At 48.0% G+C, this 14,615-nt stretch overlaps 1 protein-coding gene across 1 annotated transcript in view; it reads left to right on the forward strand.

Moving 5' to 3' along the window:
• The window catches only part of MEGF11 (multiple EGF like domains 11), a 1,080,387-nt gene that overhangs the window by 966,130 nt on the left and 99,642 nt on the right, over positions 1-14,615 (forward strand). Inside the window, exons 18-20 of the mRNA XM_082255259.1 lie at positions 2,401-2,529; positions 8,534-8,662; positions 8,798-9,031. Coding sequence (XP_082111385.1) covers positions 2,401-2,529; positions 8,534-8,662; positions 8,798-9,031 — 492 coding nt within the window. The remainder of the gene's footprint in view (positions 1-2,400; positions 2,530-8,533; positions 8,663-8,797; positions 9,032-14,615) is intronic.

Below are 14,615 nucleotides of genomic sequence, written 5' to 3' on the forward strand. Positions count from 1 at the left end.
TTCTGTCTCTCTGCCCCCTTTCCCTGGATCACACTGCTGCCTTATACACACAATGTTCTGCCTCTCTGCCCTCCTCCCCCTGGATCACACTGCTGCCTTCTACACACAATGTTCCGCCTCTCTGCCCTCCTCCCCTTGGATCACACTGCTGCCTTATACACACAATGTTCCGCCTCTCTGCCCTCCTCCCCCTGGATCACGCTGCTGCTTTCTACATACAATGTCCCGTCTCTCTACCCCTGGATCACACTGCTGCCTTCTACACACAATGATCCGCCTCTCTGCCCCCTCCCCCTGGATCACACTGCTGCCTTATACACACAATGTTCCGTCTCTCTGCCCCCCTCCCCCTGGATCACACTGCTGCCTTATACACACAATGTTCCGTCTCTCTGCCCCCCTACCCTTGGATCACACTGCTGCCTTCTACACACAATGTTCCGTCTCTCTGCCACCCTCCTCCTTGAATCACGCTGCTGTCTTCTACACATAATGTTCCGTCTCTCTGCCACCCTCCTCCTTCAATCACGCTGCTGTCTTCTACACACAATGTTCCATCTCTCTGCCCCCTCTCCCTGGATCACACTGCTGCCTTCTACATACAATGCTCTGCCTCTCTGTCCCCCTCCCTCTGGATCTCACTGCTACCTTCTACACACAATGTTCCATCTCTCTGCCCCCCTCCCCCTGGATCACATGGCTGCTTTATACACACAATGTTCTGTCTCTCTGCCTCCCTCCCCCTGGATCACACTGCTGCCTTCTACATACAATGCTCCGCCTCTCTGTCCCCCTCCCTCTGGATCACACTGCTGCCTTCTACACACAATGTTCCATCTCTCTGCCCCCCTCCCCCTGGATCACATGGCTGCTTTATACACACAATGTTCTGTCTCTCTGCCTCCCTCCCCCTGGATCACACTGCTGCCTTCTACACACAATGTTCCATCTCTCTGCCCCCTTCCCCTGGATCACATGGCTGCTTTATACACACAATGTTCTGTCTCTCTGCCCCCTCCCCCTGGATCACACTGCTGCTTTGTACACATAATGTTCTGTGTCTCTGCCCCCCCGAACCACACTGCTGCCTTATTCACACAGTGATATGGCTCTCTACCCCCCTGACCTCACTCTGCATCACACTTCTGCCTTACACAGACTCATCATTGGATCTCACCTCCTTATACAGCCATGAGCTCTGTGCTTCCTCCCACAGTCTGTTATTGGTGCTGCCATTGGAAGTCCCCTCCTTCCTTATCTCCCCCTCTCTGTACTACTCCCGGTGCCTTCCTCTGAGTTCACATGAGCAGGAACTACAGAGGAGGCATTGGGTATTTAATGTGCCCTGACAGTATTGACTTGGCATTGAGAACAACAGTGGAAACAACATTGGGGCGGTATACATCTGCCAAAATGTAGATTTGCAGCAGAACCCCTGGGGACCTCCAAAATTTTCTTGTGCACCATCAGTGGCCCACGGATCGCTGGTTGGCGACCGCTGACCTAGGACAGTTGGCTTAGAAGAAGTGAGTTTAATGTTGCTGGCCATCAGATTGAGGACATCTAGTGGCAGAAACGTAATACTGCAGGGGAAATCTTTGCACTAGAAATTACAGCAACAGCTGGTTTTGGTATTTTATATTTTAAAGAGCTATATTATTATTTATTATTATTATACAGGATTTATATAGTGCCAACAGTTTGCGCAGCGCTTAACAAAATGAAGGCAGACATTACAGTTACAATACAATTTGGAACAAAAGGAATCAGAGGGCCCTGCTCCTTAGAGCTTACAATCTAAAAGGGAGGGTCATTGATACAAAAGGCAATAGCTGTGGGGGATGAGCTGATGAAGAAAGTGAAACAGTGTATTAGTTAGTAGCCGGGTAGACTTCTTTAAAGAGAAGGGTTTTCAGGGATCGTCTAAAGATGGATAGATTAGGGGACAGTCGGACAGATTGGGGTAGAGAGTTCCAAAGAATGGGAGAAGCTCTGGAGAAATCCTGGAGGCGAGCATGGGAAGAGGTTATACATTTTACCTTGTTTTTTTTTTTTTTGTCCGGAGTTCTGCTTGAAGCCATGAATAGAAGCTGACCATTGTAAGTACCTTCACCAGTGTAATATGACTTGTCCCAACTCTGTAACTGCCATATTTGCTGGACAGCTTGGTCTGTAAACATAATGGACCTACTTGCAGAATCAACAGGTAATAAAATTATGGTAAAAGGGTATTCATGCTGATGATAGACTGCATTGTGTGTAATTGCTGGTTTTGCTCATTGTTCCGATTCAAAACTAAGATAAGTTTGAATGGAAGCCTCTGAAACTCAGTAGTGGTGGGGACTGTGTCTCCCCCATGTCTATCATTGGGTGTATGGTGACGTTATTCTGGTTCTGCAGGGTGCCCATCAGCCTTTTATGGAAAGGACTGTGCCAATGTCTGCCAGTGCCATAACGGAGCCGACTGTGACCACATCACTGGGCAGTGCACATGTAGGACAGGATTCACAGGCAAACACTGCGAGCAGAGTAAGTGACCTGTCAGCCAGCGTCTAGTCCTGCACCACACATGCAGTCCACATACAGCCTGCATTGAACAATGTCCTGTTCTATGTCTGTCTGTCTGTCTCACCTACAAAATCCTCATAAGGACCGAGCAATGGGGGGGGGGGGGGGAGCGTTTACATTGCATGTTGTAACTACACCAGACTGCATATAAACCATCTCAAGAGGAATATTTTCAGCACAAATATGGACAAAATTTAAAAAATGTAAATTTAAAAACAAAAAGGTTACATCTCAAAATGATGTGAATATGTAATAAGTTCCATAGTCCAGGGATCTCCAAACTTTGTAAGCAAAGGACCAGCTTACTGTCCTTCAGACTTTAGGAGGGACAGACTATCAGTGGGATAAGAAAATGCCTCTGATTACATAAAGTCAGAAGGAGGACTAATGCCCCATCTTTGGTGTCAGTGGGAGGAATAGTGCCCCATCATTGGTGTCAGTGGGAAGAATAGTGCCCCATCATTGGTGTCAGTGGGAGGAATAGTGCCCCATCATTGGTGTCAGTGGGAGGAATAGTGCCCCATCATTGGTGTCAGTGGGAGGAATAGTGTCCCATCATTGGTGTCAGAGGGAAGAATAGTGCCCCATCATTGGTGTTAGCGGGAGAAATAGTGCCTCATTTTTGGTGTCAATGGGAGGAATAGTGCCCCATCATTGGTATTAGTAGGAGGAATAGTGCCCCATCATTGGTGTCAGTGGGAGGAATATTGCCCCATCATCTGTGTCAGTGGGAGGAATAGTGCCCCATCATTGGTGTCAGTGGGAGGAATAGTGCCCCATCATTGGTATTAGTAGGAGGAATAGTGCCCCATCATTGGTATCAGTGGGAGGAATAGTGCCCCGTCATTGGTGTCAGAGAGAAGAATAGTGCCCCATCATTGGTATTAGTGGAAGGAATAATGCCCCATCATTGATGTCAGTGAAAGAAACAGTGCCCCATCATTGGTTTAAGTGGGAGGAATAATGCCCCATTATTGGTGTCAGTGACAGGAATAGTGCCTCACCTTTGGTGTCAGTGGAAGGAATAGTGCACCATTGTTGGTATTAGTAGAGGGAATAGGGCTCAACTTTTGGTGTCAGTCAGAGGAGTATTGCCCCATCATTGGTGTCAGTGGAACGAATAGTACCCTGTCGCTGGTGTCAGTGGAAGGAATAGGGCCCCATCGTTGATGTCAATGGAAGGCATAGTACCCTGTTTTTGGTGTCAATGGAAGGAATAGTGACCTATTTTTGGTGTCACTAGAAGGAATAGTGCCCAACTGTTGGTGTCAGTCAGAGGAGTTGTGCCCCATTGTTGATGTCAGTAGGAGGAATAATGCTTTGTATCAGTGGGAGGAATAGTGCCCCAAGGGCTTTATAAAGGCAAGCAAAAGGCCAAGGTTTGGAGACAACTGACAAAGACTCAAAATGCATAGTAGTGAATACCTAAAGATAGGAGTAAAGTTTGGTTCTACGTACTTTACTAACTTAAAACTAGGTGACTAAAAATGATTTGCATGTAAAGCTGCACAGGAATTAAAGTGTACATATAGCCAAAAGATGTATTTTTAGCTTTGGATAGAGTAGGGAAGGGTTAATACCTTTTTGGGTTAATATTTTTTGCAGCCCACACCCCATTGGGAAGATTTCCCATCACTTCCTGTCCCAGTAATAGAGCAGGACATGAGAGGAGTCTCTATAAAGTGATAGAAATCCCCTTCCTAGGCTGTTGTCACCGCAGCAGGTGCCCCCCCCCCCCCCCCCCCCAATTGGAAGATTTCCTCTCTCTTCCTTTTTTAATGACAACTTCAACATTTTGGATTTTCCATCACTTTTTGTTCCAGTGATAATGATCACTAGGACAAGTGGAGGGGGCTAAAGTGGAACTAAACCCATCATTTCCCAAAACAGATACATTCAAAGCATATATGTAATGATTACCTTCACAGTTGCTTGTGCCCTCAGCTGAACTGTCAAGCTATTAAATTACTGGTCGCATGTGCAGCATCATGGCAACTGCAGATTAAAAGAGAGACTAAGATGGCGGCTTCCTTTGCTGTAAAGGATAAGAGGGTTTAGTTCCACTTTAAATCTGAGCTCCAGGTATGATGTGCATTGTATAGTTATATTGGTCCAGCTTGGCACAATGTAAGTAACTCTACAACTACTACCCAGCGGCTCCTCAGTAACCCCTACCAGCATAAATCCCCCTTCATTCCCCCTTTCTGGTACAAACCCCCCTCCCAAATCCCCCCCTTCTAGCACAAATCCTCCTCAGTAACCCCTACTAGCGTAAATCCCCCTTCATTCCCCCTTTCTAACACAAATCCCCCCTCCCAAATCCCCCATTCTAGCACAAATCCTCCTCAGTAACCCCTACTAGCATAAATCCCCCTTCATTCCCCCTTTCTAACACAAACCACCCCCCTCCCAAATCCCTCCTTCTAACACAAATCCCCCTCAGTAACCCCTACTAGCATAAATCCCCCTTCATTCCTCCTTTCTAACATAACCCCCCTCCCAAATCCCTCCTTCTAGCACAAATCCTCCTCAGTAACCCCTACTAGCGTAAATCCCCCTTCATTCCCCCTTTCTAGTACAAATCCCCCCTCCTAGCACAAATCCTCCTCAGTAACCCCTACTAGCGTAAATCCCCCTTCGTTCCCCCTTTCTAACACATATCCCTCCCCCCAGATCCCCCTTTCTAGCACAAATCCTCCTCAGTAACCCCTACTAGCATAAATCCCCTTTCATTCCCCCTTTCTAACACAACCCCCCCCCCTCCCAAATCCCTCCTTCTAGCACAAATCCTCCTCAGTAACCCCTACTAGCATAAATCCCCTTTCATTCCCCCTTTCTAACACAACCCCCCCTCTCAAATCCCTCCTTCTAGCACAAATCCCCCTCAGTAACCCATACTAGCGTAAATCCCCCTTCATTCCCCCTTTCTAACACAAATCCCCCCTTCTAGCACAAATCCTCCTCAGTAACCCCTACTAGCATAAATCCCCCCCCCTCCCAAATCACCCCTTCTAGCACAAATCCTCTACCCCCTTTCTCCCTCCCAGCACAAACCCCCATAAATTATCCTTCCTAACACACACACCCCATATCACCCCCAGCCCAAATCTTCCCCCCCCCCTCCCCACATAGTTTGCCTCCTAGAACAAATCTTACCCTCCCAAGCCACCAAATTCTCTCTCCAGCACAAATCTTCTCCCATCCTTCTTTCCACCACAAGTACCTGGAATGGAGAGTGAACACAGCCCGAACCTCCTCCTAGCTCTATCCTTCTCTCTAACTCAATGCTGACAGTAGTAATAACGCTGCTGTCAATACTTCTGTCAGATTGTAGTGGCAGGAAGACTTCACGTAGTGCCCCCCCCCACGTCACATGATACCACTGCGCCCAGGGCAGCCGCCCCTCCTGCCCACCCCAAGTCCCCCGATCCTGCCTACACAACACCGATCATACCTGGAGTTCATCTTTAATCCCGACAGGGGTTCTAGTCTTACCCTACTCTATACAAAACTGGGAAACAACAGTTTTGGCCAGAGATCTACTTTAAAGCGGTTTCACCCCCCCCCCCCCCCCAAAAAAAAAAAATTGAAAGGCAGCAGCTACACATACTGTAACTGCTGACTTTTAATAATAGGACACTTAAAAGCAAAAAGGGGGAAATTTCTGTGCTAAAATATTATGGAAAATATTGAAAAACAAAGCTGCTGACACTGATCTATAGACAACGATCCAGTACATATATAAACAAAAAATGTGCAGCGCTAAAACAGCAAGTGACATAAAATCAGATGTGATAGAAATGTAATCAAAACGGTGCAAATTCTTCAAAATAAAAGTCCATAAAGAAAGTGAAAAAGGCAGGGATTAACCCAAAAAAGTGAAAAAGTGAGTCTGATGATAAAGTGCTGAACCCGGAGTGCACCAGCAAGTTTTGGATGTTCCAAAAAGTTCCTTCTCTCATGAAATCAGCAGGAAAAAAGAGGACATAAAGGGATAAGGGGGCTGCTTACCAGAAATCCATGGCCATTCAAACGAATGAATTGGCCCCAGAAACGCAAAGCTTATCGCTTGTACAGGGTCCCGGGCAAGCGTTGGTCACCTCCCAGATAATTCACGCCCCAGACGAAGTCAGCCTATGACGAAACGCGTCGGGTGGAACGAGACACGACGTCAACACGCCACCTATCCGTGCCGGCTTCGTTCGTTCCAGGGAGGACACGGGATACGGCGGTCCTCTTACCAGCTCTGTGTCCATGCGCTTTTACCTGCTTCCTTTGTAAGTGTTATTTTAAATAAAGCCTTTTTTACTGTTTTACTGGATTACGCCATCTGTCTCCACCCTTCTATTTTTCATCTTAATGCCATTGATACTTGATCCTGCTGGGTGTCTGACTGAATTTGAGGAATAATTATCTGGGAGGTGACCAACTCTTGCCCGTACGGACACAGATTCCAGGAGCTGGTAAGAGGACCGTGGCGTCCCGCCTCCTCCCTGGAACGAACAAAGCCGGCAGAGATAGGGGGCGTGTTGACGTCACGTCTGGTACCGCCCGACGCGTTTCGTCATAGATTGACGTCGTCTGGGGCATGAATTATCTGGGAGGGGACCAATGCTTTCCCCGGGACCCTGTACAAGCGATAAGCTTTGCGTTTCTGGGGTCAATTCATTCGTTTGAATGGCCATGGATTTCTGGTGAGCAGCCCCCTTATCCCTTTGCACACGCGTGTCCTCTTTTTCCTGCTGCTTTCATGAGAGAAGGAACTTTTTGGAACATCCAAAACTTGCTGAGACTTGTGGTGCAATCCGGGTTCAGCACTTTATCATCAGAATCACTTCTTCACTTTTTTGGGTTAATCCCTGCCTTTTTCACTTTCTTTATGGACTTTTATTTTGAAGAATTTGCACCGTTTTGATTACATTGCTATCACATCTGATTTTATGTCACTTGCTGTTTTAGCGCTGCACATTTTTTGTTTATATAATATTAGGACACTTACCTGTCCTTACCTGGTGTCCAGCGATGTCGGCACCGCAGCTGATGTTTCCATCGGCTTTCGGATGCTACCGCCGCCATTGCTGGTAAGGGAATATGGCAGTGATCCTACTGTGCATGCGCGAAGCACGCTGCGCTATCTTACTGGCCTACAAGCAGAGGAGGGAGGAGGAGGGGCTGAACTTCTGACATACCTCGTTACGGCGAGGTCTGACGGAAGTGGGGACAGGGTACCTGTTAAAAACAGATACCCCCCCCCCCCCGAAAGGTGCCAAATGTGGCACCAGAGGGGGGGAGGAGACAGATAAGGGGAAGTTCCGCTTTAAGCTCCATTCACACCTAGGCGATTTGAATCGCAGGCAGAATTGCCACAATTCTGCCCGCATTTTCAGAATCACGGCAAAAGGTGTGACGCGTTTGCAATGCCATTATTTCTTAAAAAGCACCCCAAACGCTGTGCCATTTTGTCGGGATTGATTAGCGACAAAATGTGTTAAAATTGCTGCACAAATCACAACGCTAAATGCTCCTGGCTCTCGGCCATAATTTGGTACATGAGCTTCTTTGGAGCATTTTTGAAGCGGAGGGAGGCCCATTCAAATGAATGATGCCCCCTCCAAAAACGCTAAAAAAAAAAAAACGCGCTGCAGCAACCCTCACTGCGCTACGCTTAGGTGTGAATGGAGCCTTAATCATTAACAAAATACGATTGCGAGAGATCACAATTGGCCAAATGGTGATTGCCTCTATAGATGACCAATCACTGCACAGAAGGTGCGATCAGAATATAAGCTGCAGGACTTTTTTTCCTATCAATGGTCCCTTGATGTGTTTTTGTGGTGGCCCTTCCTATAGTAATGTGTTTAGCAGCAACGTAAGGCTTGTATTATAGATCTGCAAGTGTGTGTGTGCCTTCATATCTGCCTTGCAGTCCCATGACGTTCAGTGGTTTCCTTCTATTTCCCTGCAGAGTGCCCACCGGGGACCTTTGGCTACGGCTGCCGGCAGCTGTGTGAATGTTCGAACAACGCCACGTGCGACCACGTCACGGGAACCTGCTACTGCAACCCTGGCTTCAAAGGCATCCGCTGTGACCAGGGTGAGAGACGCGGTGCGCCAGTAAAAAATCAGCTTCGGCTTTCTCAAACTTTGAAACCGTTCTGAGGTGCGGCGTGACTGATAATGAAAGAATTTTTATTCTCTGTGTTCCTTTTATTTTATTTTTTTTTTGTAGCTGCTCTAATGATGGAAGAACTGAATCCTTACACTAAAATCAGCCCGGCTCACGGCTCCGAACGACACTCGGCGGGGGCCATCATTGGCGTCATCGTCCTGCTGCTCATCATCATGACTTTGTTGGGACTCTTCTTATGGTATCGGCAGAGGCAAAAGGACAAAGACCATGACATGCCCAATGTGTCCTACACACCCGCCATGCGCATGACCAGCACGGATTTCCCACTTCAAGGTGCGTTGGACAGCTGACTGCCATTTTGTATTATATTGTATTATGTTATATTATATCTATTTCTCCTACGCTATTTGAAGGACACGCCATAGCAGGGGTGTCAAACTCAATTTCATAGCTCTACACATCAGCAATTTGGTTGCGCTCAAAAGGCCAGTGGTATCTGTAAGACCCCCTTACTTCGAATGTCAAGAGCTCCCCCACCAGTAGAAGTCAAGAGCCCCCCCACAACAGGTGTCAAGAGCTCCCTCACCAATAGAAGTCACAAGTCCCCCAGTCCCTTTACATCAGATGTCAAGAGCTCCCAAACCAATAGAAGTCAAGAGCCCCCCCACAACAGATGTCAAGAGCTCCCTCACCAATAGAAGTCAAGAGACCCCCACAACAGATGTCAAGAGCTCCCTCACCAATAGAAGTCAAGAGACCCCCACAACAGATGTCAAGAGCTCCCTCACCAATAGAAGTCACGAGTCCCCCAGTCCCTTTACATCAGATGTCAAGAGCTCCCAAACCAATAGAAGTCAAGTGTCCCCCACCCCCACTTACATCAGATGTCAAGAGCTCCCCCACCAGTAGAAGTCAAGAGCCCCCCCCCCACAACAGATATCAAGAGCTCCCTCACCAATAGAAGTCAAGAGTCCCACAGTCCCTTTACATCAGATGTCAAGAGCTCCCAAACCAATAGAAGTCAAAAGTCCCCCACCCCCACTTAGATCAGATGTCAAGAGCTCCCAAACCAATAGAAGTCAAGAGTCCCCCACCCCCACTTACATCAGATGTCAAGAGCTCCCCCACCAATAGAGGTCAAGAGTCCCTTCCCCTTACATCAGATATCAAGAGCTCCCCCACCAACTGAAATCAAAAGTCTCCCATCCCCCTTTACATCAGAAGTTAAAAGCTACCCCACCAACAGAAGTCAAGAGCCCCCCTCTCCCCCTTTCAACAGATGCCAAGAGCTTCTCCACCAATAAAAGTCAAGATTCCCCTATCCCCCCTTTACAACAGATGTCAAGAGCTCCCTCACCAATAGAAGTCAAGAGACCCCCCCCCCCACCCCTTACAACAGATGTCAAGAGCTCCCTCACCAGTAGAAGTCAAAAGTCCCCCACCCCCCCTTACATCCGATGTTAAGAGCTCTCTCACCAATAGAAATCAAGAGTCCCCTCCCTTACATCAGATATCAAGCGCTCCCCCATCAATAGATGTCAAGAGTCCCCCCCCCCTTACATCAGATGCCAAGAGCTACCCCACCAATAGATGTCAAGAGTCCCTCATCCCCTTACATCACATGCCAAGAGCTCCCCTACCAATTGAAATCAAAAGTCTCCCATCCCCCTTTACATCAGATGTAAAAAGCTCCCCCACCAATAGAAGTCAAGAGTTCCCCATCCCCCTTACATCAGATTCCAAGAGCTTCCCCACCAATAAAAGTCAAGATTCCACTATCCCCCCTTACAAGAGATGTCAAGAGCTCCCTCACCAATAGAAGTCAAGAGCCCCCACCCCCCCACCCTTTACAACAGATGTCAAGAGCTCCCCCACCAGTAGAAGTCAAAAGCCCCCCCCCCCCTTACATGAGATGTTAAGAGCTCCCCCACCAATAGATGTCAAGAGTCCCTCATCCCCCTTACATCAGATGCCAAGTGCTCCCCCATAAATAGATGTCAAGAGTCCCCCACCTCCCCCCTTACATCAGATGCCAAGAGCAACCCCACCAATAGAAGTTAGGAGTCGCCCACCCCCCCTTACATCAGATGCCAAGAGCTCCCCCACCAATAGAAGTCAATAGTCCTCCACCCCCCCAACCCTTCATCACAGTGCACCCCCTTACCTTGTGCTGCTGCCGGGAAGCAGCTGGGGGCGGAGCAGGGAAACAAAAAGTGCAGGGTTTGGAGGAGCACCAGAGAAGGGCTAAAGTCATCTACCAGTGTCTGCTGAATGTTAAAACCAGGGGAGGCGGAGACAAGGGGGTTCCACAGCTTCACAGTGAGGTGCCAGAGGGTGACCCCAGGCCCTGACTTATACCGGGCGCTGCATTGAGAGGGGCGCCACAGCTCCCTCCTTCCCTTACGGGATCTCTGCTATCCCTCTCCTCCACACGATGTGCAGGGAGGGTGGGGGAGGAGGGAGTGAGGCAGACGGTGCCCGGGGTCTGATCGCCCCACACACTCCAATAATTGCATCTCTCTATAGCTGCAGGAACCGGACTATAGCCGCCTCCTACTAAGCTCTGACATTCACGTACACAGGCCGGGGAGGAGGAGGGACACCTGTCCACAGCTGAGGTCTGTAATAACAGGAGTCTTACAGAGTAGGGAGACATGGTGGGGACATGGTGATTGGGAAGAGGGGGGGCATTGGCAGGTAACAATTATGCTGCCAGTAGTGATTTTAGGGAGGGGGGTGGGGGTCAGAGGATATGCGCCAGGAGAGAGCTTTGTTTTAGGTTAGAGAGGACTTGTGCTAGAAGGAGGGAGGCAGATTTGATAGTTTGACCCCCCCAGCACAATTGCTCTCCCCTCCCAAAGCACCCCCTAGCACATATCCTTTAACCCCCTCCCCTTCAAATCAAAGATCCCATTCTGGCTCCATCCTTCCCCTCCAATCCCATCCCAACTCTATCCACCACCCCGATCTCATCCTGGCTCTATCCACTACCCTGATCCCATCCCGGCTCCCATCCATTTCCCCCGTTCCCATCCCGGCTCTCATCCATTCCCCTGATCCCATCCTGGCTCCATCCATTACCCGATCCCATCCTTGCTCCATCCACCACCTTGATCCCATCCTGACTCCATCCATTTCCAGATTCCATCCCTGCTCCATCCATTCCCCCGGAAGTAATGCAGTGCCGGATCTCAAAAAATGGCCTGGTCATTAGGGGGGCAAATCCTTCCGGTCCAGAACTAATTAAAGTGATTGTAAAGATAAATAAAAAAAAACTAACAAACATGTCTATACTTACCTGCTTTATGCAGTGGAATTGCAGAGAGCGTCAGCGAACCTCCTCTTTTTGGGTTCCCCGTCAGCGCTCCTGGACCCTCCTCTCTGTCCAGTGCCCCGATAAGAAGCTGCTTCCCATGGGGGCACTCGTGCATGCTCGCTCCTGAGTCCCGCTGCTGCGTCCGTTGACACAGACAGCGGGACTCAGCCCCACCCCCCCACTCCTTCGTCATTGGCTTTGATTGACAGCAGTGGGAGCCAATGGCTCCCGGTGCCCCAGCACAGCCGGTGAGACCTAGAAATGAGGGGAGAGAAGAGCTGCAGACATGCTCAGCTCTGGATTGAATGAGGACTCAGGTAAGTAAAAGCGGGGTGGGGGGGGGCTGAGGGGGGATGCGAACATCTAAACATTTTTTACCTTAATGCAAGGAATGGATTAAGGTAAAAAACTTTAGGTTTTACAACCACTTTAATAATAACTCTACGACTAATGTGCATAGCTACCTTTTTTACATTTTTAAGAACAGATATCGTGTTTATTTGGCATGCAGTTTAAATAAAAAATGTGATTTTTTTTTTTTATTTATTTTAGGCATTATAATGCGTTAAAATGGAAAAAAAAAAAATAGTGTTTGTTGTTTTCTAAATTGTATTTTATTTTAATTTTAATACTGTAATATGATCATTTCAACATTAAACCTCTAGCACTGCAGAGGAGCACCGCAGCCTGAAGGTGGCAGTGTTAATCTGCAAACTAAAGGCTTTCCTTTTTTTTTTCAAAGAAGCCTTCAGCTTGCACAGTGATCACATGATTAGGAACAATGCTGATTGGTTACTGATTATCAGGGGTGACCAGGGCTGTCAGCGATTGAGAGCCCCCAGCCGCGCAACCATCATCAAGGGGAAAATATCACCAGCAAAGGAAATTGTAAAGAGGAATGTTTATATACCGATGGTGGGCAGGAAGGGATATACTTAATATGTCATACAGTGCATCCGGAAAGTATTCACAGCAAGTCACTTTTTTTCATAGGTTGTTATTCCAGAATGGAATAAATTATTTTTTTTTCCCCTCAAAATTCTACAAACAATCCCCCATAATGACAATGTGAAAGAAGTTGTTTGTTTGAAATTTTTGCAAATTTAATAAAACGAAAAAAACGAAAAAATCCCATGAACATAAGTTTTCACAGCGTTTGCCATGACGCCTAAAATTGAGCTCAGGTGCATCCTGTTTACCGATCATCCTTGAGATGTTTCTACAACTTGATTGGAGTCCATCTGTGGTAAATTCAGTTTATTGGACATGATTTGGAAAGGCACACAGCTGTCTAAGGTCCCACAGTTAACAGTACATGTCAGAGCACAAACCAAGCCATGAAGTCCAAGGAATTGTCTGTAGACCTCCAAGACAGGATTGTATGAAGGCACAAATCTGGGGAAGGGAACAGAAACATTTCTGCAGCATTGAATGTCCCAATGAGCACAGTGGCCTCCATCATCCATAAATGCAAGAAGTTTGGAACCACCAGGACTCTTCCTAGAGTGGCCCACCCGGCCAAACTGAACAAACAGTGGCCCAGGGGGGACATTATAGTAGATACAGCCCTGGCTGTATGCAACTTCTTTAGAAGAGTCAAACTTGCCAGCTGTGGTCAGGAAGGGTTCTGGAAGCTTACCTCTGAATTTACAGATGCATGACATCCATCTTTCAGTGAAGCCATCTATCTTACTTGGCCGGTGAGACTCTCAGAGCAGAATAGTCTCGTGTTTCAAAAGTTTCACATTTGGAAAATGTTTCATGCGCAAGAACTTGTAACCATCGATGCACTGAAGCATCGGTATTCAAACAAGTATGCCATACCTACCGTTCCCAGGGCACAGGAAAATGTACTTTTCTCTAGCGCTCATTGACAGACGTAGTCCTCGGTGATACACCACCTTCGGGTTATGTTGCCTCCACAGGAGCAGGACTAGACAGGAAATTAAAAAGCTCTGGCCACAGCCCAGGGGCAGTCCCAGAGGGTATATCCTCTCTCTCTCTGCCTCAGCAAATCAGTTATTTTCTGTCTAGTTAGGAGTAAGGACCTAGATACCTTGCTGGGATCTTAGGTCCTGGCAAGAATTTTTTCTTAAAGGATTTTTTTAGACAGCTTTTTTCTCCAGTGTTCCTGTGAGATCTTCAAGCAAGAAAGCTGAACTGGGCGACGGGCTGGATGTTGAGATCCGGTGGTCACCCCAGTTCAGCCTACGAGCGCGTGCAGGCCATAGCTCCGCGCTGGGTCGGCCGCGACAAAGTCCCATTAAAGGACTGAACCCGCGAGTTAAACGTCTCGCTGAAACGCCAAAGACCATGAGTCACGGCGTCCGTATCGGTCGACAGCCCTCCCGCCCCGGTGGAGAGGGGTACTGTCAGGAGTTGGTGCCCGCCTGGTTCCGGTATGGTGAGTAGATGTTCCCCCTTTCCCCTTGACGGGTTTTGTGGTGAACGCGGGCCCCTCTCTGTATGGTAAGATACAGTCCCTTTCTATCCTACAACATGACACAGATCCTCCTACTTTGAGTGTGATTTTATGTGTGCAAAAAGCCAGGAGGCTTGGTTTGGGAGCTAACAATCTATTGTATACATGTTTTAAAGATG

This window comes from Pelophylax lessonae (genome assembly GCF_965119305.1).
Source record: "Pelophylax lessonae genome assembly, chromosome: 4".
In the NCBI taxonomy this organism is placed as follows: domain Eukaryota; kingdom Metazoa; phylum Chordata; class Amphibia; order Anura; family Ranidae; genus Pelophylax; species Pelophylax lessonae.